Below are 24,938 nucleotides of genomic sequence, written 5' to 3' on the forward strand. Positions count from 1 at the left end.
GGGAGGAGGGGCATGTTGCCAAGGAAGCATACATGGGAAAAGTGAGAGTGTTTAGGGACAAAATCAGGAAAGTCACACCTGGCAAGGAATGTTAGAGACAACAAGAAAGGGTTTTCCAAATATTTCAGACAAAAAAAGATAGATAAGGGATGGTTGGGTCCGCTGCTCAATGGAGAAGGTGAGCGGGTAACAGAAGACGATAGGAGGGCAGAGCTGCTCAATGCCTACTTTGCTTCAGTCTTCTCATAAAAAAATAAAGTGACCAGACGACTAATGAAGTTACCATAGACAATAAAGAGGAAGGGATGCATATCAGGATAACCATAGAACACGTCAGACCAATCTGAATGAATTCAAATCAGCAGTGCTGGGTGCTATTCACTTGACGGAATTAGCTGAAGAAATCTCCGCACCTCTAGCAATATTTACAAACTCATGGATGACAGGAAACGTCCCAGAAGACTGGAGAAAGTGTTAACATAGTGCCCATCTTTTTTTAAAAGTGGAAAAAGGAGAAGCTGGGGAACTATAGACCAGTCATCCTGACTTCAATACCTGGAGCAATGTATAAAAGATTCAATTTGTGAATACCTGGAGGATGAAGGGGCAATCACTAGCAGCCAGAGTGGATTTACCAAGAACAAATCATGCCAAACCAGCTTGATTTCCTTCTTTGACAGGGTAACTGGTTTGGCTAGGGAGAATGCGATGGACATAATATACCTGGATTTGAGCAAGGCTTTTGACACAGTTCCACATGACATTCTGATAATTAAACTGGAGAAATGTGGGCTATCCATTAAGTGGATACATAATTGGTTAAACAACCGCAAACAGAGAGAAATTATTAATGGAATGATGTCGGATTAGAGAGAGGTATCAAGTGGGGTTCCATTGAGATCTGTTCTGGGTCCAGTGTTGTTTAAATCTTTATTAATGACCTGGATTTAGGAGTAGTGAGCATACTGATCAAATTTGCAGATGAAACAAAGCTGGGGGCGGGGGTTGCCAATACTTCGGAGAATAGAGCTAAAATTCAGAGAGATCTTGATAAATTGAAGAACTGGACTATTGACAACAAAATGAAATTCAACAAAGACAAATGTAAGGTGCTGCACTTAGGGAAGAAAAACCAAATGCACAAATACAGAATGGGGGATAACTGGCTTGGCAACAGCACTGCTGAGAAGGATATGGGAGTTGTGGTGGATCACAACCTCAACGTGAGTCAGCAATAAGATGCTGTTGCAAAAAAAAAAATCAATATTAGGTTTAACAGAGTCACAGCATGCCAGTCACAGGAAGCGATAGTACCACTCTACTCAGAGCTAGTTAAGCCTAAGCTAGAGTACTGTGTCCAATTTTTGTCACCACTGTATAGAAAGGATATAGAGAAACTGGAAAGGATCCAGCAGTGAGTGACAAAGATGATCAAAGGGATGGAATGCCAGCCATACGAGCAAACACTGAAGGAACTGGGTATGTTTAGTTTGGAAAAGAGGAGATTAAAGGAGAATATGACAGAGGTCTTCAGATACTTGAAAGGCTGCCATAAGAAAAATTGTTCTCTCTTGCCACAGAGGGCAGGACAATGGGTTCAAACTACAGCATATTAGATTAAATCTCAGGAAAATCTTCCTAACTGTAAGAACAGTAGGACAATGGAACAGACTGCCTCAGGAAGTTGTGGAAGCTTCTTCACTGGAGGTTTTCAAAAGGAGGCTGGATGGCCATCTGTCTTGGATGGTTTAGACACAAAAAATCCTGCATCTTGGCAGGGGTTTAAACTAGATGACCATTATGGTCCCTCCTAACCCTACAATTCTATGATTCTAGTGTGCAGTGTGTAGGTAACAAAAAATAATCAGATGTGCTCAATTCTTAGCCAATTGGGGAAAGTAATCACAGCTCACCACCTGCCTTGTCGTTATTAGAGTGCAGTTATAGAAGAGGTGAATTTTGAGGGGTGATTTGAAGGACAAGGAAATGGCATTACTGAGTTTGACTGGGAATTTCCCCAATGTATGGCAGGCTCTGGCACAGGAGAAAGTACAAAGGTGCTGAGAGGGAAGTGGACAAGCAGGTAATCAAGGCTGCTATCATCCACAGACCAAAGGTGGGAGCTGACAGCTCGATAAGGTAATTCGGGTTCTTATATGCTAAAGAGGTATTGTGCAATCCAACCAAATACCATGGCCCCCTCATTTAAAGAAGAGTCTGTGTTTCTTTGACATAGTACTTATTTACCTTGCCTCACCTATTACAATTATCCTTAGTTGAACGCTTCTCTCCTTAACTAGAAATGTTTTGCTTCTATAAGAAAAGTGTTGCAGGTAATAACTTTTACACCTTCCTTTGCATTGTAGTTCTGAGATTCCTTCAAATTCTTCCAAGCTTTGAGCCACTTCTTTCCCACAAGACCTTCCTAAGCAGTCATTTCCCATTTGTATGTGTGCAACTGATTGTTCCTTCCTAAGCGGAATACTTTGCAGTTCTGAGATTCCTTCAAATTCTACCAAGCTTTGAGCCACTTCTTTCCCACAAGACCTTCCTAAGCAGTCATTTCCCATTTGTATGTGTGCAACTGATTGTTCCTTCCTAAGCGGAGTACTTTGCATTTGCCCTTATTGAATTTCATCCTATTTACTTCAGACCATTTCTCCAATTTGTCCAGATCATTTTGAATTTTAATCCTATCCTAATAATGATACCGTGTATTACTTGCAAGCCTGGCAGTGCTTATTAATCTTTCAGTCTGTCTGTAGATGTTAATTCCCTATAGTCTAACACTTAGATTTCAAGGTACTAAAAACTCAGATTCAACACCAGAATATTGGTGGATTTAATCACTCACTAAATGTTCATGTATAGCGAACAGCTCACATTAGTAGCAACAGAAGCATCAAATTAAATGTCTTCCTTCCTCGCCCCCACATAGGTTCCAAACAGTGGTGCCAATTAGAGGTGTCAGGAGCGGGGAAATGAAATGAATGCCCCCTCCCCTCAAGGTTTTGGTGCTTGCTCAAAGTTCCATAGGCTATGAAGCTGGGCCACGGGGGAGATGCTCCAAGCACTTTTAAGCAGTGGTCCCCTCCTACATCAGTGTGGCTGCTGTTGGAGCAGTCCAGAGCATTGCTCCAGCTGTGTGGTTGTGACGTCACTGAAATTTGACCCAGCCAGCCCTCCGTCCAGACAGAAGGGCAACTGGGCCAAATTTCAGTGGGTGTCATTGTGATCTGATACATGGTGTCACACCACCACTCAGATCTGACCAAACTTCCCCTCTGTACAGATGGAGGGGTAGCCAGGCCAAATAGTGTTGTGACCTGGTATATGGGGCATCTGTCCCTGTACAGTGAAGTGCAAGGGAATCGACTGAGAACTGGACTCCTGGCAGTATCAGTTCATTCACTGTGTGGGTAAGAGAGAGGAGAAATTCCCCAGCCAAAGGAGACCAGGGGTCTGTGTGGGGTGTGGAGCAGGAATTGGAGGAGGGTCCCTGCCAGGGGGAGGGCAAAGAGCAGAATTTGTGCTCCAGGAAATATTTGAATTAGCACCCTTCCAAGACTAAAAGGGACCAGTGTGATCATCTAGTCTGACCATAGAATTTCCCCAAAATAATTCCTAGAGCATGTCTTCTAGAAAAACATCCAATCTTGATTTTAAAATGTTCAGTGATGGAGAATCCACCACAACCCAGGGTAAATTGTTCCAATGGTTCCATTATACCACTGTTAAAAATGTATGCCTTATTCCAGTCTGAATTTATCTAGCTTCAACTTTCAGCCATTGGATCATGTTATACCTTTTTCTGCTATACTGAAGAGCCCATTATCAAATATTTGTTCCCCATGTAGGTACTTATAAACTGCCATCAAGTCATCCCTTAACCTTCTCTTTGTTAAACTGAATAAATTAAGCTCCTTAAGTCTAGTGCTATAAGGCATGTTTTTTAATTCCTTAATCATTTTTGTGACTCTTCTCTGAACCCTCTCAAATTTATCAACATCCTTCTTGAATTGTGAACATCATAACCGGACACAGTATTCCAGTAGCAGTCGCTCCAGTGTCAAATAGATGGGTAAAATCACCTCTCAACTACTCAATAATCCCCTCTTTTCCAAGGATTGTGTTACCCCTTTTGGCCACAGCATCATACTGGGAGTTCAACTTCATATAATTCACAAAGGAAGTAGTATTCCACCATCATCATCAAGGACTCAAAGCTTCTACTCAAATCTCCATCACCGCGTCCATTTTTCATTTTCTAAATACAACTTCACTGGACATTAACAAGAAAAAAAGATTCTGTCCATCTTCTTGCTTATTAATTATATATTATAGGTAAACTATGATAAGGGTTATTTATTAAAATGTATTATTAATAACTTTAATTCACATTTAAACTAGTCATATCTTTGGGGGAACTAGTTTTGGGATTTTTCTGTCATTGTGACCTTACACCTCTGTTGTTTACATTTTGCATATTGTGATCAGGTTTCATTATGAACTTCAGCTCCTTTTTTAAGACATGAGTAGCGGTCAAGTGGTGTCCAGTTGAAGAAATAGGAAAATCAGGCCTTTGCACACTTCATTATCATTTAGATAAGTTACTATGAAAACAGGTTTGTGACCAAATTAATTTGCTAGCATAACGGCAGTTAGGTAGCATCACAAACTCTAAGGAAATAATCGCTGTCAATATTTAACTTAGTAATCAGCAAAGCGGCCATTTTGAATCAGCTTATCATCAGTATAACCGGTGACCACACTGCTCTCTCTCTGTTTATTAAAAAGAAATTGCTAAAGGATACAGTAGCTTTCCAATGGTGACACAGCCAACATCTGCCAGGGTGCTCCTTGACCTGCATAAGTGCTAAATAAAATCTATAACAAACAAAACACGGGCATACATTGAATTGTTAAAGAGTTATCTATTTACCCAGTCTGTCTCAAAAAATATATGAAATGGCCTTCCTTGAACCTTATAAACAAATGTATAATTCACAATAATGTTTTCAGGTATATTTAACTTCAATTGCTGATATTCCCCAAACTTAAAACCAAGTCTGTGACTCTCAAAGAGAGTCAGTGGTATTGAGGTGTAATCCTTCACCACATTTAAACTAGCAAAGTCATAAATTTTGTTTATTGTAATCAAGTCTCTCCCAGGACAAAGTTGCAGGCTAGTTTTAAGAAACTGTCTGGAAAGTTAGGTCCAAATCCTGCCCTGGCTGAGAGGAAACATAAATGCTTATTGTGCCCTCTGCTACAGGAATTCTATCAGACAGAAAAAGATTCCTCATGTCAGGCAAGCAGATAATTTCCAACCCTCCAAAACACCTGCAGCGTCTTGCAGCCTAACAGTTAACAGATTCCATTAGGACTGCCCAAACAGTCAACAGCAGCAATCTGACAACTCAGCTGCAGAGCCCACTCAGCCACCTCCCCGCTATGCCTCTAGCTTCCCTCCACAAGAGCACTGACTGCTACTGAATCCTGGATCAGTGTCTCCCTCCATTCTTTTTCTGCCTCCACCTCTCAAGCGTTCAATTTGTGTCATTATAGTACAGCAGGGAGCAACAGAGCCAGGAAAGGAGCCACTTAATTTGGGAGCTGGCTGCCTCACACAGCACTGTTGATCAGTTAAGATGAGGCAAGAAGGATGGAAAAGCCAGGATAACGATGCAAGAGTGAGCGAAGAGAACTAGAATCAGGCAATGGACTAGAGGGGAGATTTGAGGAGAGATGAGGAACAGTTCATTAGAGATGGAAATTAAAAACACACGTACGGTATTTAAAGGCAAGAGACACTAAGAGAAATGTTGCTTGTGGATGGGGAAAAGAGACAGGAGTATTAGAACAATGCAAAGAGAAAGAAGGAAAGAGCAAAGATTAAAGAAGGGGAAGACAGAGGAGGACGAGGAAAGGGTTCTAGGGATACAAAGAGGAACTAGAATTAGGGCATCAGTCAGAACGGGAGAGATTTTTTAAAAGGGCTGGGTCTGGGGGAACTAGCTAGAATATGAAGCTATATACTATTTTCACCTTCCCAGCTTTATTCCTGGGACAGTTTCTCTGCCTTCCCCAATGGCTGCTAGAGTGCAGCCTTCTGCAGCTCCCCTCCCTGTGCTAGCTGACCAGAAGTGATTCCGACAGCCACATTTTAGCAGCCATTGGGGAAGACAGAGAGCCCACATGAGGTTCAGATGCCTGTTTGCCACTCTACAAGGAGTTCCACGAGAGTTTGAGGGGGAAGTGGAGGAGTTAGTGTGGACATTTTGGCAGAGGAAGAAACTGACCCCTAAAGCCCCCCAAGTTTTGAAGTGGTACTTGAGGAGCCATCTCAAAATCATTATACACCTGCCAGTGACATACATGCTAATTAACTGGACCTGCCTCCTCTCCATGTTCCCTTGGGGGCACAGTATGGTCCAGTGTTAACTAGTCCACAAGAGACCTGAGCATCTTTTTGCCCATTGATCCTCACTGCCCTCACAGGATTGGATTTAGCCTAAAGCGACAGTAATTCCAATTTAAAATCATTACACTGATTTAATTCTAATCTATTAAATGAAAGAACGTTGCAAATCCAATACTTACAGAGCACACCACTACAAAGATAAAAAGGGTTGAAACTTTTAGGAATCTTAAACAGCATCTGAAAGGTAAGAACAATGTTACTTACAGAAACTTCATAAAGAAACATTATTTGTGTTTGATCATAAGGAAATTTTTTAGATAGAAAATAACATGATTAGCCAGAGAACTGAGTTTCCCCATAGACTACTGAATATAGGCACTAAAATGCAAGCAATTGTCTATTGCCATTCTGGAGCCCAATCTTGTTGTCCTCACAAATACAAAGCTACTTTTAAAAAGAAAAGGAGTATTTGTGGCACGTTAGAGACTAACAAATTTATTTGAGCATATGCTTTCGTGAGCTACAGCTCACTTCATCGGATGCATTCAGTGGAAAATACAGTGCAGAGATTTATTTACATAGAGAACACGAAACAATGGGTGTTGCCATACACACTGTAATGAGAGTGATCACTTAAGGTGAGCTATTACAAGCAGGAGAGCGGGAAGGGGGGGAAAACCTTTTGTAGTGGTAATCAAGGTGTGCCATTTCCAGCAGTTGACAAGAACGTCTGAGGAACAGTGGGGGAATAAACATGGGGAAATAGTTTTACTTTGTGTAATGACTTATCCATTCCCAGTCTTTATTCAAGCCTAAGTTAATTGTATCCAGTTTGCAAATTAATTCCAATTCAGCAGTCTCTTGTTGCAGTCTGTTTTTGAAGTTTTTTTCTTGAAGAATTGCCACTTTTAGGTCTGTAATCGAGTGACCAAAGAGATTGAAGTGTTCCTCGACTGGTTTTTGAATGTTATAATTCTTGACATCTGATTTGTGTCCATTTATTCTTTTACGTAGAGACTGTCCAGTTTGGCCAATGTACATGGCAGAGGGGCATTGCTGGCACATATCACATTGGTAGATGTGCAGGTGAACGAGCTTCTGATAGTGTGGCTGATGTGATTAGGCCCTATGATGGTGTCCCCTGAATAGATATGTGGGCACAGTTGGCGACGGGCTTTGTTGCAAGGATAGGTTCTGGGTTAGTGGTTCTCTTGTGTGGTGTGTGGTTGTTGGTGAGTATTTGCTTCAGGTTGGGGGGCTGTCTGTAAGCAAGGACTGGCCTGTCTCCCAAGATCTGTGAGAGTGATGGGTCGTCCTTCAGGATCGGTTGTAGATCCTTGATGATGCGTTGGAGAGGTTTTAGGTGAGGGCTGAAGGTGATGGCTAGTGGCGTTCTGTTATTTTCTTTGTTGGGCCTGTCCTGTAGTAGGTGACTTCTGGGTACTCTTCTGGCTCTGTCAATCTGTTTCTTCACTTCAGCAGGTGGGTACTGTAGTTGTAAGAATTCTTGATAGAGATTTTGTAAGTGTTTGTCTCTGTCTGAGGGGTTGGAACAAATGGCTGTAGACAATGGATCGTGTGGTGTGGTCTGGGTGAAAGCTGGAGGCATGTAGGTAGGAATAGCGGTCAGTAGGTTTCCGGTAGAGGGTGGTGTTTATTGACCATCGCTTATTAGCACCGTAGTGTCCAGGAAGTGGATCTCTTGTGAGGACTGGTCCAGGCTGAGGTTGATGGTGGGATGGAAATTGTTGAAATCATGGTGGAATTCCTCAAGGGCTTCTTTTCCATGGGTCCAGATGATGAAGATGTCATCAATGTAGTGCAAGTAGAGTAGGGGCATTAGGGGACGAGAGCTGAGGAAGTGTTGTTCTAAGGCAGCCATAAAAATGTGGGGCCATACGGGTACCCATAGCAGTGCCGCTGATTTGAAGGTATACATTGTCCCCAAAAGTGAAATAGTTATGGGTGAGGACAAAGTCACAAAGTTCAGCCACCAGGTTTGCCGTGACATTATCAGGGATACTGTTCCTGGTGGCTTATCGTCCATCTTTGTGTGGAATGTTGGTGTAGAGGGCTTCTACATCCATAGTGGCCAGGATGGTGTTTTCAGGAAGATCACCGATGGATTGTACTTTCCTCAGGAAGTCAGTGGTGTCTCGAAGATAGCTGGGAGTGCTGGTAGCGTAGGGCCTGAGGAGGGAGTCTACATAGCCAGACAGTCCTGCTGTCAGGATGCCAATGCCTGAGATGATGGGGCGTCCAGGATTTCCAGGTTTATGGATCTTGAGTAACGGATAAAATACCCCTGGTCGGGGTTCCAGGGGTGTGTTTGTGCGGATTTGTTCTTGTGCTTTTTCAGGGAGTTTCTTGAGCAAATGCTGTAGTTTCTTTTGTTAACCCTGAGTGGGATCAGAGGGTAATGGCTTGTAGAAAGTGGTGTTGGAGAGCTACCTAGCAGCCTCTTGTTCATATTCCAACCTATTCATGACAACGACAGCACCTCCTTTGTCAGCCTTTTTGATTATGATGTCAGAGTTGTTTCTGAGGCTGTGGATGGCATTGTGTTCTGCACGGCTGAGGTTATGGGGCAAGCGATGCTGCTTTTCCACAATTTCAGCCCGTGCACGTCGGCGGACGCACTCTATGTAGAAGTCCAGCCTGTTGTTTCAACCTTCAGGAGGAGTCCACCCAGAATCCTTCTTTTTGTAGTCTTGGTAGGAAGGTCTCTGTGGGTTAGTATGTTTTTCAGAGGTGTGTTGGAAATATTCCTTGAGTCAGAGACGTCAAAAATAGGATTCTAGGTCACCACAGAACTGTATCATGTTCGTGGGGGTGGAGGGACAGAAGGAGAGGCCCCGAGATAGCCCAGCAGAAGAATCTGTCTTAAGAGTATAGTTGGACAGATTAACAATATTGCTGGGTGGGTTAAGGGAACTACTGTTGTGGCCCCTTGTGGCATGTAGTAGTTTAGATAATTTAGTGTACTTTTTCTTTTGTAGAGAAGCAAAGTGTGTGTTGTAAATGGCTTGTCTAGTTTTTGTAAAGTCCAGCCACGAGGAAGTTTGTGTGGAAGATTGTTTTTTTATGAGAGTATCCAGTTTTGAGAGCGCACTCTTAATCTTTCCCTGTTTGCTGTAGAGGATGTTGATTAGATGGTTCCGCAGTTTCTTTGAATGTATGTGGCACAAGCTGTCATCATAGTCTGTGTGGTATGTAGATTGTAATGGATTTTTTACCTTCAGTCCTTTTGCTATGATGTCCATCTGTTTGCATTTGGAAAGGAAGATGATGTCTGTATGTATCTGTACGAGTTTTTTCATGAAGTTGATAGATTTCCACTCCATACGGTTGAACCGACTACAGGGGATGCCATTTTAGATTTCATTTTGGTGAGTAGTGAGGACCTCATAAAAGAAATGGTTGTAGGGGACAATCTTGGTTCAAGTGATCATGAACTAATTCAATTCAAACTGAACAGAAGGATTAACAAAAATAAATCTGCAGCTAGGGTTTTTGATTTCAAAAGGGCTGACTTTCAAAAATTAAGGAAATTAGTTAGGGAAGTGGATTGGACTGAAGAATTTATGGATCTAAAGGCAGAGGAGGCCTGGGATTACTTTAAATCAAAGCTGCAGAAGCTATCGGAAGCCTGCATCCCAAGAAAGGGGAAAAAAATCATAGGCAGAAGTTGTAGACCAAGCTGGATGAGCAAGCATCTCAGAGAGGTGATTAAGAAAAAGCAGAAAGCATACAGGGAGTGGAAGATGGGAGGGATCAGCAAGGAAACCTACCTTATTGAGGTCAGAACATGTAGGGATAAAGCGAGACAGGCTAAAAGTCAAGTAGAGTTGGACCTTGCAAAGGGAATTAAAATCAATAGTAAAACGTTCTATAGCCATATAAATAAGAAGAAAACAAAGAAAGAAGAAGTGGGACCGCAAAACACTGAGGATGGAGTGGAGGTCAAGGATAATCTAGGCGTGGCCCAATATCTAAACAAATACTTTGCCTCAGTCTTTAATAAGGCTAAAGAGGATCTTAGGGATAATGGTAGTATGACAAATAGGAATGAGGATATGGAGGTAGATATTACCATATCTGACGTAGAAGCGAAACTCAAACAGCTTAATGGGACTAAATCGGGGGGCCCAGATAATCTTCATCCAAGAATATTAAAGGAATTGGCACATGAAATTGCAAGCCCATTAGCAAGAATTTTTAATGAATCTGTAAACTCAGGGGTTGTACCATATGACTGGAGAGTTTCTAACATAGTTCCTATTTTTAAGAAAGGAAAAAATCCGGGTAACTACAGGCCTGTTCGTTTGACATCTGTAGTATGCAAGGTCTTGGAAAAAATTTTGAAGGAGAAAGTAGTTAAGGACATTGAGGTCAATGGTAAATGGGACAAAATACAACGTGGTTTTACAAAAAGTAGATCGTGCCAAACCAACCTGATCTCCTTCTTTGAGAAAGTAACAGATATTTTGGACAAAGGAAACGCAGTGGATCTAATTACCTAGATTTCAGTAAGGCGTTTGACACTGTGCCACATAGGGAATTATTAGTTAAATTGGAAAAGATGGGGAGCAATATGAAAATTGAAAGATGGATAAGGAATTGGTTAACAGGGAGACTACAGCGGGTCATACTGAAAGGTGAACTTGGAGAGAGGGAGGGTGGGCTGGAGGGAGGTTACCAGTGGAATTCCTCAGGGATCAGTTTTGGGACCAATCTTATTTAATCTTTTTATTACTGACCTCAGCACAAAAAGTGGGAGTGTGCTAATAAAGTTTGCGGATGATACAAAGCTGGGAGGTATTGCCAATTTAGAGAGAGTCCGGGATATCATACAGGAAGATTTGGATGACCTTGTAAACTGGAGTAATAGTAATAGGATGCAATTTAATAGTGAGAAGTGTAAGGTTATGCATTTAGGGATTAACAACAAGAATTTTAGCTATAAGCTGGGGATGCATCAATTAGAAGTAATGGAGGAGGAGAAGGACCTTGGAGTATTGGTTGATCATAGGATGATTATGAGCCACCAATGTGATGTGGCCGTGAAAAAAGCTAATGCGGTCTTGGGATGCATCAGGTGAGGTATTTCCAGTAGAGATAAGGAGGTTTTAGTACCATTATACAAGGCACTAGTGAGACCTCACCTGGAATACTGTGTGCAGTTCTGGTCTCCTATGTTTAAGGAGATGAATTCAAACTGGAACAGGTACAGAGAAGAGCTACTAGGGTGATCCGAGGAATGGAAAACCTGTCTTATGAAAGGAGACTCAAGGAGCTTGGCTTGTTTAGCCTAAGCAAAAGAAGGTTGCGGGGAGATATGATTGCTCTCTATAAATACATCAGAGGGATAAATACCGGCGAGGGAGAGGAATTATTTAAGCTCAGTACCAATGTGGACACAAGAACAAATGGATATAAACTGGCCATTGGGAAGTTTAGACTTAAAATTAGACGAAGGTTTCTAACCATCAGAGCAGTGAAGTTTTGGAATAGCCTTCCAAGGGAAGCAGGGGGGCAAAAGACCCATCTGGCTTTAAGATTAAACTTGATAAGTTTATGGAGGAGATGGTATGATGGGATAACATGATTTTGGCAATTAATTGATATTTAAATATTCATGGTAAATAGGCCCAATGGCCTGTGATGGGATGTTAGATGGGGTGGGATCTGAGTTACTACAGAAAAGTCTTTCCTGGGTATCTGGCTGGTGAATCTTGCCCATATGCTCAGGGTTTAGCTGATCGCCATATTTGGGGTAGGGAAGGAATTTTCCTCCAGGGCAGATTGGAAAAGGCCCTGGAGGTTTTTCACCTTCCTCTGTAGCATGGGGCACGGGTCACTTGCTGGAGGATTCTCTGCTCCTTGAAGTCTTTAAACCACGATTTGATGACTTCAATAGCTCGGACGTAGGTGAGAGGTTTTTCGCAGGAGTGGGTGGATGAGATTCTGTGGCCTGTGTTTGCAGGAGGTCAGACTAGATGATCATAATGGTCCCTTTAGACCTTAGTATCTATGAATCTATTTTCTCTGTGTATATAAATCTCCCCACTGTATTTTCCACTGAATGCATTGGATGAAGTGAGCTGTAGCTCACGAAAGCATATGCTCAAATAAATTTGTTAGTCTCTAAGGTGCCACAAGTACTCCTTTTCTTTTTGCGGATACAGACTAACACGGCTGCTACTCTGGAACAAAGCTACTTTTGACATCAGTGGAGTTTTCCTCGTATAAGAACTTCAAGGCTGGGCCCTAAATACATTATACTTGTTACACAAGAGGCACACTGTCAGGGCTGACGTCTCAAAAATTTGATCATTCCCTCAAAATATTTCTAATACCTACCCTGAAAATTATTGAAAAAAAGTCATAGTTGTAAGAAGGGAATAGACATTTGGAGTCCCTCAAAAATCAAATTCTCTCTTTAAAACATCACCAGTTCCTGGATATTTACAGATAACTATCAGAACCTTGGTTTTGATTTATATTTTACATTATCACAGTGAGCCTGAGTACACTGACAAGTGACTTATTTTTAAAAGATTATGTCCCATCAAATATGCTAAAATCTCAGGAAAATATTTAGTATGTCAAACCATGCTTCTTTTAAATTAAACTATTTGCTATTAAAATGTGCATTTTACAGTAATCAATCTTTGCATTGACCATTTTAAAACTATGTCCTTGTGTCTTTTTTGTGGGAGCTCTCTCTCTCTCTACTAATTATTTTTCTATTTGTCAATACTGTATATAAAATCTGTGCGTGATAGAAAATATACCCCGGTGTTCATACCCTACATCAGGGATCAGCAACCTTTGGCATGCAGCACGCCAGGGTAAGCCCTCTGGCAGGCCGGGCTGGTTTGTTTACCTGCCGTGTCCTCAGGTTTGGCCGATCACAGCTCCCACTGGTAGCAGTTTTCTGCTCCAGGCCAAAGGGGGCTGCAGGAAGCGGCACAGGCCGAGGGATGTGCTGGCCGCCATTTCCCGCAGCCCCCATTGGCCTGGAGCGGCAAACCGCGGCCAATGGGAGCCACATTCGTCCGAACCTGTGGACACATCAGGTAAACAAACTGGCCCGGCCCACTAGGGGTCTTACCCTGGCAGGCTGCAGGCCAAAGGTTGCCAATCCCTGCCCTACATGCTACTGTAATCATGTTTGTACAAGGTATGCCTTGTGAGATATCAATAAATATCTCATAACTTGCTGACCAATAATATCATGGCAAAATGCACATAGCAACATTGTATGTAAAGTTTGAACATAAGCTGTAATCACGACTGACGTATGTTTTCTAGATAAGTCTGGGGAGTGGCCAAACTAGTTGCTGAGAGAGGGAAAGCTGATGCCTCAGACAGATGTAAACAAGACTGGTGAACCATGCTAAGTGGCCATTCTTTGGCAAGGAATGGGGCTGGGGCAAAAAAAAATTTCATCTTAGCTAAGCAACAGCATGGTGTTTCCTTCACTAGACTGCCTGTCACCTTGCTCCCAGCTGGAAATGCTTTTCAAATGAGGAACAGGACTACCCCAAGACACCCCTCCTCTTCCTGTCTGTCTCTGGCATTGCACCTAAGAGGACAAAGGAAAACAGAAGTTGGACTCTGGGGAAAGGGTGAGTCCTGACCAGAAGAGTTTGGTCAGCAACCTTGCTGGAAGCATGTGATGATAAATCTTGCTGGAATCTAATATAGTTTGTAGTTAATAAACTTGTTTTCGTGTTTTATCTAGTCCGGTGTGTTTGAATTGGAGTGTCTGGGTAACTCTATTTAAAAAACAATAAGCTAACATATTATTCCCTTAAGGAATAACAGACTTAATATATTTGTACTGTCCAGGAGAGGGCTGGGCAGTACAGGACATACATTTCTGTGGGAAGATCTGGACTGGGGTGGGGTGGGGTGTTGAGGTCACCCTGTAGTATAAGCAAGGCTAGTGAGAGCCAGGGTTTAGCTAGCAGGCTGCAGTTACACACAGATGCTCAGCATGTGGCTTGCCTGCTGGAAGGCTGTTTGTGAGCAGCCCAGGTGGGAGCTCCGACAACAAAGCATTATAAGGCACCCAAGGTTTCAGGACAGGGGTGACACAGCCCCCACTAGTCTGGATTGTGCCCCAGGTATGTCACATTATGTTTTATATTCACAGTAGCAATGGGTTCTACTTTGTAATTTGTCTCTTAAATCTCTCCATTAACTAAAACCATGGTTATCTCCCTAATATTTTAGCTAAAAGTAAACAAAAAATTTGCTGCCTTTCTGACAGAATGCCCAGCGAGTGGGTTGCCTTAAGCCTGATCGTGGCAAAGAGAAAAACATTCCAAGACACTAGAATTAGTTGAGAAGGGTCTAGTTCAACAAACTGCTGCGTTAAAAGAGTCATTTGTGTGATAGAAAACTAAATTAGATAAGTTTCAAAAGATTCAGAAGTCATGTTTGAATCATAGTGGAAATAAGTCCTATGATCAAGATCACTGATGGGAAAATTAGAAACCATGTAGGTGGCCACAGAACGATCCAAGCTGCAAGGGAGCAGAGAAGCAGGCTCAGTCTATTTAAAGTCTTTCATCTAGAAACATCAAAGTCCAAGCTATTGAAAAATGAAAAATAGCAGAACAAAAAAGGTTTGAAACTCAAGGCAGCAATGACCAATTTTAAGTTACAAAAGCAATTACCAGCAGCTCAGGATTGAGAATACGTGTGAGCTATAGCCAAGTAGGATGTGTGAAGAACACCCACTACGTCTTTAATTATATATTTTGTTTATCTCTCCCACATCTATTCTCTACATCTTAACAACTCAGTACTATTTACATACTTTGTTGCGATTTTTTAATATTTTACAAATTATTAAAGCCCTGTTCTGATTATTTTAGATTTAATGCATTTGATAAATCTTCAGTCTGCACTTTGAAATTATGTTTCAACAGTTCCTATTGAAATAAGAAACATGATGACAACTTCACTGGAAGATACAATAGAAATCAAGAGGCGTTAATTGAGAAGTCCATAACTACTTGTCCTTAAATAACAAATTAATCCTCAAAAGCTGACAAGATATAATTACAAGCTTCTGAAAAATGTTATTTTATTGATGAAGCATAGCATTTGGGGGAGAGGGTTGTTTGTTTGTATGGTTTTTGGCACTTAGTATTATAGGAGCAGTGCTTTTAACAGTTTACAACCCAGAAATGATCAGCCTTTGACTTAACTGTATTTAGCAACCTGTGTCTTGCATTACAATTCTAATCTATTTTAGTAATGCAAATACAAATTCTGTGCCAAATTCTATCTTGATTTATATCCCCAGGGGAATCATAGAATCATAGAATATCAGGGTTGGAAGGGACCTCAGGAGGTCATCTAGTCCAATCCCCTGCTCAAAGCAGGACCAATCCCCAATTTTGCCCCAGATCCCAAATGGCCCCCTCAAGGATTGAACTCACAACCCTGGGTTTAGCAGGCCAATGCTCAAACCACTGAGCTATCCCTCCCCCCAAAATGGACTTCCCCCTGGACTTCAATGGGCCTGCATGAAGTGCAAATCTGGGCAGAATTTCCCCTTCTATCTCTAAACTTAATGCCTTTGAGCTAGTAGCTCCATTAAAGTCAACGGAGCTGTGCGGATTTATACCAACTGAGGATCTGGCCCTTTATGTATATTCAACAAAATGGCGAAATATCTCACAGGAAAATCCACCAAGGAAATATCGTACTTTCCCAAAATGTAAACTTCTGTGGTTTTGCAAATGATTAAGTAAAGGAACCAAGCAGGACTGAAATACCAAATATTGGCTCAAGCTGCTGATATTGCAAAGAAGGAGTGCTGGTACAGTTGTCAGTATTTATCCAAGCTTTGCTAACTGTAGCCAATACAGTTAGCCTACTCTACTTATTCAACAACAATGGAGAATAGGGAAAATCCCATGTTATTTAAATATCCCTAATTAGAACCAGAAAATAAACATGAAGCAGTGAGCTAAGACAAAGCACATTGTGTGATTTAGCCAAATAATGTTCTGTAATAGCATGGCACAGGATGCAGGGCACCTGTGTTGAGTAACAGATATCTGAACCCTGTGCAATGCTGCCAGGTGATTACTGCAGGTGCACCTAGAATATAAAAAGAGTGCGGTCGTTTCTAGAAGGGCAAAGGGAACTAGTGTCTGGAACAAAGGGGTTCTGCAGCTAAAATCTAGGAAAAGCCAACACTGACCAATTTTAGGCTTAAGTTCATGTTGTGTTGATAACATTTAATTTACTAATAAACCCATACCCCACAAAAGAAGTAAATGTAGACTTTCTACAATGTCTGCCTACTTTACATAACTAAAGGATGCAGGTCTGCAAACCTGTTTTGGACACATTTTGCATTATAGTACATATTAAAAGCTATTATAGTTATAATAAAAATACATTTACAAAGATAGTGGTAGTTAAAAACTACGAAAACAAAAATGTATCCAAGCAGCAAAACCTATTGTGGAAGATTTTGTGGTATATTTACAAATGAACACAAAGAACTTAAAAAAGACATATTTTTCCCTTATATAGTATTTAGTTAGAGACCTAAGACAGGTTGCATGTAATAACAAGGAGCCATAAATCTTAACCAGATTTCACAATGAATTTCAAAGGGTGTTTTGGTTTTGCTTAAAAATTGATTGTACAACATAACCCAGAATATGGAGTGTTATTTTACTCATTTGCAGAAATGAAATCATTTTCAAGACATCTGCTTTTGGTTGTTGACCCTTGCAGAAGTAACAAAAACAAAACAAGCAAGCTCTGGAGTCATACCTCATCTTTGATAAATTGAACTTGACATGAAGGTTGTCCAAGAGTTCACATTTCTCAGAGGAAGCAGATCTAGACAAGCTTCCCAGGTGAGATCTCTGCTCATATTCTGCAGAGCTATTATCCCATGAATCATCATCTGTGGTAAAATCTGGATTATGAAGAGCCAGACATCGTAACCTACAAAACATTTTTAATAAAAAATGAATAAATGATTTCCCTTAATTTAAAAATATACTGGTTTATATCCTGATTTTGCACATTCTTAACTTTCCTGTGATTGATTTCAATGGGAATACTCACAGTAGTCAAGTTAAGCATGTGCCTAGGAGGTTGCAGAATCAGGGCATTAGTGTGATGGCTGGTGGAAGAAATGTTATCTGGCTGAGATTCTAGGAGCTACACAGAGTCAAGTGAATTGTGTGTGTTTAGGAACTGGGCAGTGCAGACTGCTTCTCTGACAAACCTATGCTTCATGAGTGTGAATCTCTGCCCTGTCAAACCCCATGGATTTGCTGCAGTGAAGACCATAAGAGGATGTCCAAAGAACAGCTCCAGTCTGATGACTCATGGAAGGTTGACTGGAGTGCATTTAGTCTCTGACCTGTTTCCCCATCATATTCCTTATAGGTCCTACTCCACTCACAACCCCTACTGTCTAGGCTGTCTCTCTGCAACCCCACAGTCAGAATGTGAGAAAGAATAATGTAAAAGCAATCCTTAATTTGAAATAAAAATAACCCACCCATTGTCCTCAGACGAAACCTTCAGCAAAGGCGTCTTCTCTGTGAAGCAGCTGTCCTTTGACCTTGCACTGAATAATTTCGGCAAACCGAAGTGGTACCTTAAAAATAAATAAATGAATAAAACTAAACAGATAAATAAACAGAATTGTTAATTCTCATTTTAATGACCCCCTAAGACTCTACACAATATTTTATTAGCTAAAAGTATATTTATATAACTAATTAAATATTAACTTATCAAGTGGCTGCTTCCTAAAAAATTGCAGGCAAAATTCTCTCCATTCTTCATTGAGTGAAGTCACCTGCTGATGGCATAATTTGTATTGTTCCATGTGCCTAACTCCCACAGAAATCATTCCACATGTGCAACCAAGGCAGGTGTGCAATAAAGATCCACATTGTGAATAAGTGTTCTATGCCACAAATCAGAAAAGAGAATTTTATGCTGCATTTGGACTCTTAGATGTTTTTGGCAAGACCAAAGTGATGCTGGATCAGAGGAGAGAAACCCTTTAAAGAACCGTCTGACCCACCTGTCTTCCTCCTTCCATCCAAGGCAATCCCCACTTCTCCTCATTCATCGAAGTGGTTGCAAAGTTTTGGGATCCTGTTTGATTCGTCATTAACCACGGATAATCACATAGCATCTATGGTAAAAAAATGGCTTCCTCCACCTCCTTCTTATGAGTAAACTTTGCCCTGGAGGAGGATCTACCTATGGAAATCCATGCTTTTTATCCTCTAGAATGGATTATTTGAATCACTGTATATGGAGCCAAGGATGGGAACAATTGCAGAGGCTCCAATATGCATCAACCTACCTCTTCATTGTTGCAGGCCACTGTGAACCCAACATCTCTTTGTTCTGATCCCTCCACTAGCTCCCATTCTGCTTCTGTTGCTGACATAAGACCTTGGTCCCGATCTCCAAAACCACAAATACGTTAGTATGCAGCTACATCACTCACCACATCTTTACCTATGATCCACTAAGACAGTTGTCACTTCATGCTCTGCAAGTAGCCCCGTTCAAGTCAGAGGGATTACTCACATTGTGTGAAGTTAAGTATGTACATAAGAATTTGCAGGATCAGAACCTTAGGTGTCCAGTTCAATCTGCCAGATAGTTTCCAATATTTGTTATCATCTGCTCGCTGTGCTATGGCCTACGGGAACGGAAGATGGTGATTTCAGTCCAGTAGATGGTCTACATCTTACATGCATGCCCCCCTATAAGCACCTTGTTTGCAATCTCAGAAGAAAGACCAGGAAATGATTGGGCATAGGGACTGACCTACTTGGTCCCTCCAGATCAGGGTTCAGGCACATTGGCAGTGAAGTATAAAAAGTTTCATTGTCAAATCTGTTCTGTGACGAGATGGCTCCTGTCAAGGTTCCTCCCCCACTCTGAACTCTAGGGTACAGATGTGGGGACCTGCATGAAGAACCTCCTAAGCTTATCTTTACCAGCTTAGGTCAAAACTTCCCCAAGGTACAAAATATTACCCCCGTTATCCTTGGAATGTCCGCTACCACCACCAAACTAATACTGGTTACTGGGGAAGAGCTGTTTGGACGCGTCCTTCCCCCCAAAATACTTCCCAAAACCTTGCACCCCACTTCCTGGACAAGGTTTGGTAAAAAGCCTCACCAATTTGCCTAGGTGACTACAGACCCAGACCCTTGGATCTTAAGAACAATGAACAATCCTCCCAACACTTGCACTCCCCCTTTCCTGGGAAATGTTGGATAAAAAGCCTCACCAATTTGCATAGGTGACCACAGACCCAAACCCTTGGATCTGAGAACAATGAAAAAGCATTCAGTGTTTTACAAGAAGACTTTTAATAAAAAATAGAAGTAAATAGAAATAAAGAAATCCCCCCTGTAAAATCAGGATGGTAGATATCTTACAGGGTAATTAGATTCAAAAACATAGAGAACCCCTCTAGGCAAAACCTTAAGTTACAAAAAAGATACACAGACAGAAATAGTTATTCTATTCAGCCCAATTCTTTTTCTCAGCCATTTAAAGAAATCATAATCTAACACATACCTAGCTAGATTACTTACTAAAAGTTCTAAGACTCCATTCCTGTTCTGTCCCTGGCAAGCGCAGCATACAGACAGACCCAGACCCTTTGTTTCTCTCCCTCCTCCCAGCTTTTGAAAGTATCTTGTCTCCTCATTGGTCATTTTGGTCAGGTGCCAGCGAGGTTACCTTTAGCTTCTTAACCCTTTACAGGTGAGAGGAGCTTTCCCCTGGCCAGGAGGGATTTCAAAGGGGTTTACCCTTCCCTTTATATTTATGACACGCTCCCCAAATCTCAGCTAGGGTGAAACACTGGCTGGGATTTCTTCCTGGAGCTCTAGGAAAACAGAGTTAATAAGACACATGCATCTCTAAATATACTACCAAGTACATAAAGACTAACAATATTTTCCACATCTCAAGGACGATTTTAACCAGTTGATTCTGGGAAACTTTCACGGGAGAGTGCATCAGCCACTTTGTTAGAAGCTCCTGAGATGTGTTGGATGTCGAAATCAAAATCTTGGAGAGCTAAACTCCACCGAAGAAGTTTTTTGTTAGTTTCTTTGACAGTGTGAAGCCACTTTAGTGCAGCATGGTCGGTTTGCAGGTGGAAACGCCGTCCCCAAACATATGGGCGTAGCTTTTCCAGAGCGTAGACAATGGCATAACATTCTTTTTCAGTGACTGACCAGTTGCTTTCCCTCTCAGACAGTTTTTTGCTGAGAAACACTACAGGGTGGAATTCTTGATCAGGTCCTTTCTGCATTAAAACTGCTCCCACACCACGCTCGGATGCATCTGTGGTTACTAGGAACGGTTTGTCAAAGTCTGGGGCCCTTAGTACAGGGTCAGACATGAGTGTCGCTTTAAGCTTGTTAAAGGCCTTCTGACACTTTCCGGTCCACTGAACAGCATTTGGCTGTTTCTTTTTGATTAGGTCTGTCAGTGGGGCAGCGATTTGGCTGTAGTGCGGTACAAATCGTCTGTAATAACCGGCCAAGCCTAAGAAGGATTGAACCTGTTTCTTTGACTTTGGAACAGGCCACTTTTGGATAGCATCCACTTTGGCCTGTAGGGGGCTGATAGTTCCTTGACCCACCTGGTGTCCAAGGTAAGTCACTCTGTTTAGGCCTATTTGACACTTCTTAGCCTTAACAGTTAGTCCTGCCTCCCTTATGCGCTCAAGGACTTTTTGTAGATGTTCCAGGTGGTCTGCCCAGGAATCCGAAAATATGGCCACATCGTCAAGGTAGGCGACTGCATATTCTCCTAATCCCGCTAGGAGACCATCTACAAGTCTTTGGAAAGTGGCGGGTGCATTTCGCAGCCCGAAAGGGAGTACATTAAATTCATACAGCCCGAGATGTGTGATGAAGGCTGACCTTTCCTTGGAAGATTCATCTAGCGGTACCTGCCAGTACCCCTTGGTTAAGTCCAAGGTAGAGATGAACTGGGCCCTTCCCAGTTTCTCTAATAGTTCATCTGTGCGTGGCATGGGATAGTTGTCTGGGCGAGTTACAGCATTTAGCTTACGGTAGTCCACGCAAAAACGTATTTCCCCATCTGGTTTGGGAACTAGAACCACTGGAGATGCCCATGCACTTTCAGAGGGGCGGATTACACCCATCTGTAACATATCCTGGATCTCCCGTTCTATAGCAGTTTTAGCTTGAGGAGACACCCGGTAAGGGTGGACCCTAATTGGGTGAGCATTACCTGTGTCAATGGAGTGGTATGCCCGTTCAGTCAGTCCTGGGGTGGCTGAGAACGTTGGCGCGTAGCTAGTGCACAGCTCCTGGATCTGCTGTCGCTGCATACGCCCAAGGGTCATGGAGAGGTTCACCTCTTCCACACCACCAGCACATTTCCCTTCGTAATAGACACCTTCAGGCCACTCAGCATCGTCTCCTCCCTGGGCTGTAAACTGACAAACCTTTAATTCTCTGGAATAAAAGGGCTTTAGAGAATTAATATGATACACCTTAGGCTTTCGGTTGGAGGTGGGGAATGCTATGAGATAATTAACAGCTCCCAGGCGCTCCTGGACCACGAATGGCCCTTCCCACGATGCTTCCATTTTATGGGCCTGAAGCGCCTTTAAGACCATGACCTGGTCTCCTACTTCGAAGGAACGCTCTCTGGCATGTTTATCATACCAGGCTTTTTGCTCTTTTTGAGCATCCTGTAAGTTTTCTCTAGCAAGGGCTAAAGAGGTTCGGAGGGTGTTTTGTAGGTTGGTTACAAAGTCCAGAATGTTAGTTCCTGGAGAAGGTGTAAATCCCTCCCATTGCTGCTTCACCAACTGCAATGGCCCCTTAACCTCACGGCCATATACAAGTTCAAATGGGGAAAACCCTAAACTGGGATGTGGTACAGCTCTGTAGGCAAAGAGCAACTGCTGCAATACTAGGTCCCAATCATTGGAGTGCTCATTTACGAATTTACGTATCATGGCCCCCAAAGTTCCATTAAACTTCTCCACCATGCCATTTGTTTGATGATGGTAAGGAGTGGCAACCAAGTGATTTACCCCATGAGCTTCCCAAAGGTTTTTCATAGTTCCTGCCAGGAAATTAGTCCCTGCATCTGTGAGGATGTCGGAGGGCCAACCTACCCTGGCAAAAATGTCTGCTAGTGCCTGGCACACACTTTTAGCCCTGGTGTTGCTTAGAGCTACTGCTTCCGGCCATCGGGTGGCAAAATCCATGTAAGTCAGTATGTACTGCTTTCCTCTGGGTGTCTTTTTCGGAAAAGGACCCAGAATATCCACAGCTACTCGCTGAAATGGAACTTCAATGATGGGGAGTGGCTGGAGAGGAGCTTTGACCTGGTCTTGGGGTTTTCCCACTCTTTGGCACACCTCACAAGACTGGACATAGGTAGAAACATCCTTGCCCATTCCCTCCCAGTGGAATGACCCCCCCAAACGGTCTTTGGTCCTGTTCACCCCAGCATGGCCACTAGGGTGATCATGGGCTAAGCTCAAGAGCTTGGCCCGGTATTTAGTTGGAACTACCAACTGTCTCTGAGGATGCCAGTCTTCCTGGTGTCCCCCAGAAAGAGTTTCCTTGTATAAAAGTCCTCTTTCTACAACAAACCTGGATCGATTAGAAGAGCTGAGAGGCGGTGGGTTGCTCCGTGCCGCCGTCCAAGCTCTCTGGAGGCTTTCATCTGCTTCCTGTTCGGTCTGGAACTGTTCCCTTGATGCTGGAGACATCAGTTCCTCATGGGATTGTGGACCTAGGCTTGGTCCCTCTGGAAGCGATATAGGGGATGGAGCTGTTTCTGTTGACTGTGAACCGCTCTCCGCTGGTGCACTATGTTGGGATTCAGGCTCCGGCTGAGCCTCTTGTGTAGGGTTATCGGCTGCTGCCAGTTCAGGTTCGGTGGGGCCCTCTGGTGTTGAGGTTGCAAGTACTGGATTCAGTGCTGACACGGGGTCTGGTGTTGGTTGTTTGGCTGGTTCCGGTTCTGGGACTGGTTCCGTCTGGGTCTCTGGGACTGGATCCACTACTGCTGTTGCAGACATTGGCCTGGGGTCCAGGTCCATCACCTCTGACTGGGTCCTGATAGAAGTTTCCGGAACAGAGCTAGGCCTCACGGCTTGTTTAGCCTGGTTGCGGGTGACCATTCCCACCCTCTTGGCCTGCTTCACATGATTGGCCAAGTCTTCCCCCAACAGCATGGGGATGGGATAATCATCATAGACTGCAAAAGTCCACATTCCTGACCAGCCCTTGTACTGGACAGGCAACTTGGCTGTAGGCAAATTGAAAGAGTTGGACTTGAAGGGTTGAATCGTCACTTGGATCTCTGGGTTGATTAAATTGGGGTCCACTAAGGAAGCATGGATAGCTGACACTTGTGCTCCGGTGTCCCTCCACGCGGTGACCTTCTTCCCACCCACACTCACAGTTTCCCTCCGCTCCAAGGGTATCTGGGAGGTATCTGGGCCTGTGGACCTCGGGTGTGATTCCGGTGCAATGAACTGTAATCTGTTGGGGTTCTTGGGGCAGTTGGCCTTTACATGCCCCAGCTCGTTACACTTAAAACATCGTCCAGCTGACGGGTCACTAGGGCGAGGAGGGTTGCTGGAGAACGGGGTGGTGGGACGATAAGGGGTCTGGAGGGTTCTTTGGGAGGTAGGTGGGGCTTTGGGCAGCCCCCGGTAATAGGGTGTGGTCTGGGGTGGTCCCTTCTGGTCTCCGCTCCAACTGCGACCAGTTTTCTTCTTCTCTGCCACCTCCACCCATCTGGCTCCAATCTCTCCTGCCTCAATTACAGTTTTGGGTTTCCCATCTAGGATGTATCTTTCTATTTCCTCAGGAACACCCTCTAAGAATTGTTCCATTTGCATTAGGAAGGGCAAATTTACTGGAGATTCAACACTTGCTCCTGATATCCAGGCATCCCAATGTTTTACAATGTGGTAGGCATGTCGGGTAAATGACATGTCTGGTTTCCACCTTAGGGCTCTGAACCTCCGACGAGACTGCTCGGGTGTTATCCCCATTCTGACTCTCGCCTTGGATTTAAACAGTTCATACTTGTTCATGTGTTCTTTAGGCATTTCAGCTGCCACCTCAGCTAAGGGTCCACTGAGCTGCGGCCTCAGCTCTACCATGTATTGGTCAGTAGAGATGTTGTACCCAAGGCAGGCCCTTTCGAAGTTTTCTAAGAAGGCCTCAGTATCATCACCTGCCTTGTAGGTGGGGAACTTTCTGGGATGGGAAGTGGTACCTGGAGAAGGATTGCTAGGGTTTGTTGGTATATTCTGCTGGGCCTTTATCCTCTCCATCTCCTCCACATGCTTCCTCTCTTTTTCCTTCTCCTCCTCCTTCAGCCGCATGAGTTCTATCTGTCTTTCATGTTCCCTTTGTTTTTCCTCAGCCTGAAATTTGGCTAATTCCAGCTGTAGTCG

General features: G+C 43.0%; 1 protein-coding gene across 1 annotated transcript in view; it reads right to left on the bottom strand.

The window, feature by feature from the left end:
* The window catches only part of OCA2 (OCA2 melanosomal transmembrane protein), a 307,809-nt gene that overhangs the window by 232,801 nt on the left and 50,070 nt on the right, over positions 1-24,938 (bottom strand). The window contains exons 3-6 of the mRNA XM_084637780.1: positions 17,982-18,080; positions 17,240-17,416; positions 6,604-6,661; positions 4,815-4,887 (exon numbers count right to left, since the gene is read on the bottom strand). Coding sequence (XP_084493906.1) covers positions 4,815-4,887; positions 6,604-6,661; positions 17,240-17,416; positions 17,982-18,080 — 407 coding nt within the window. The remainder of the gene's footprint in view (positions 1-4,814; positions 4,888-6,603; positions 6,662-17,239; positions 17,417-17,981; positions 18,081-24,938) is intronic.

This window comes from Lepidochelys olivacea (genome assembly GCF_965140295.1).
Source record: "Lepidochelys olivacea isolate rLepOli2 genome assembly, chromosome: 1".
Lineage (NCBI taxonomy): Eukaryota > Metazoa > Chordata > Testudines > Cheloniidae > Lepidochelys > Lepidochelys olivacea.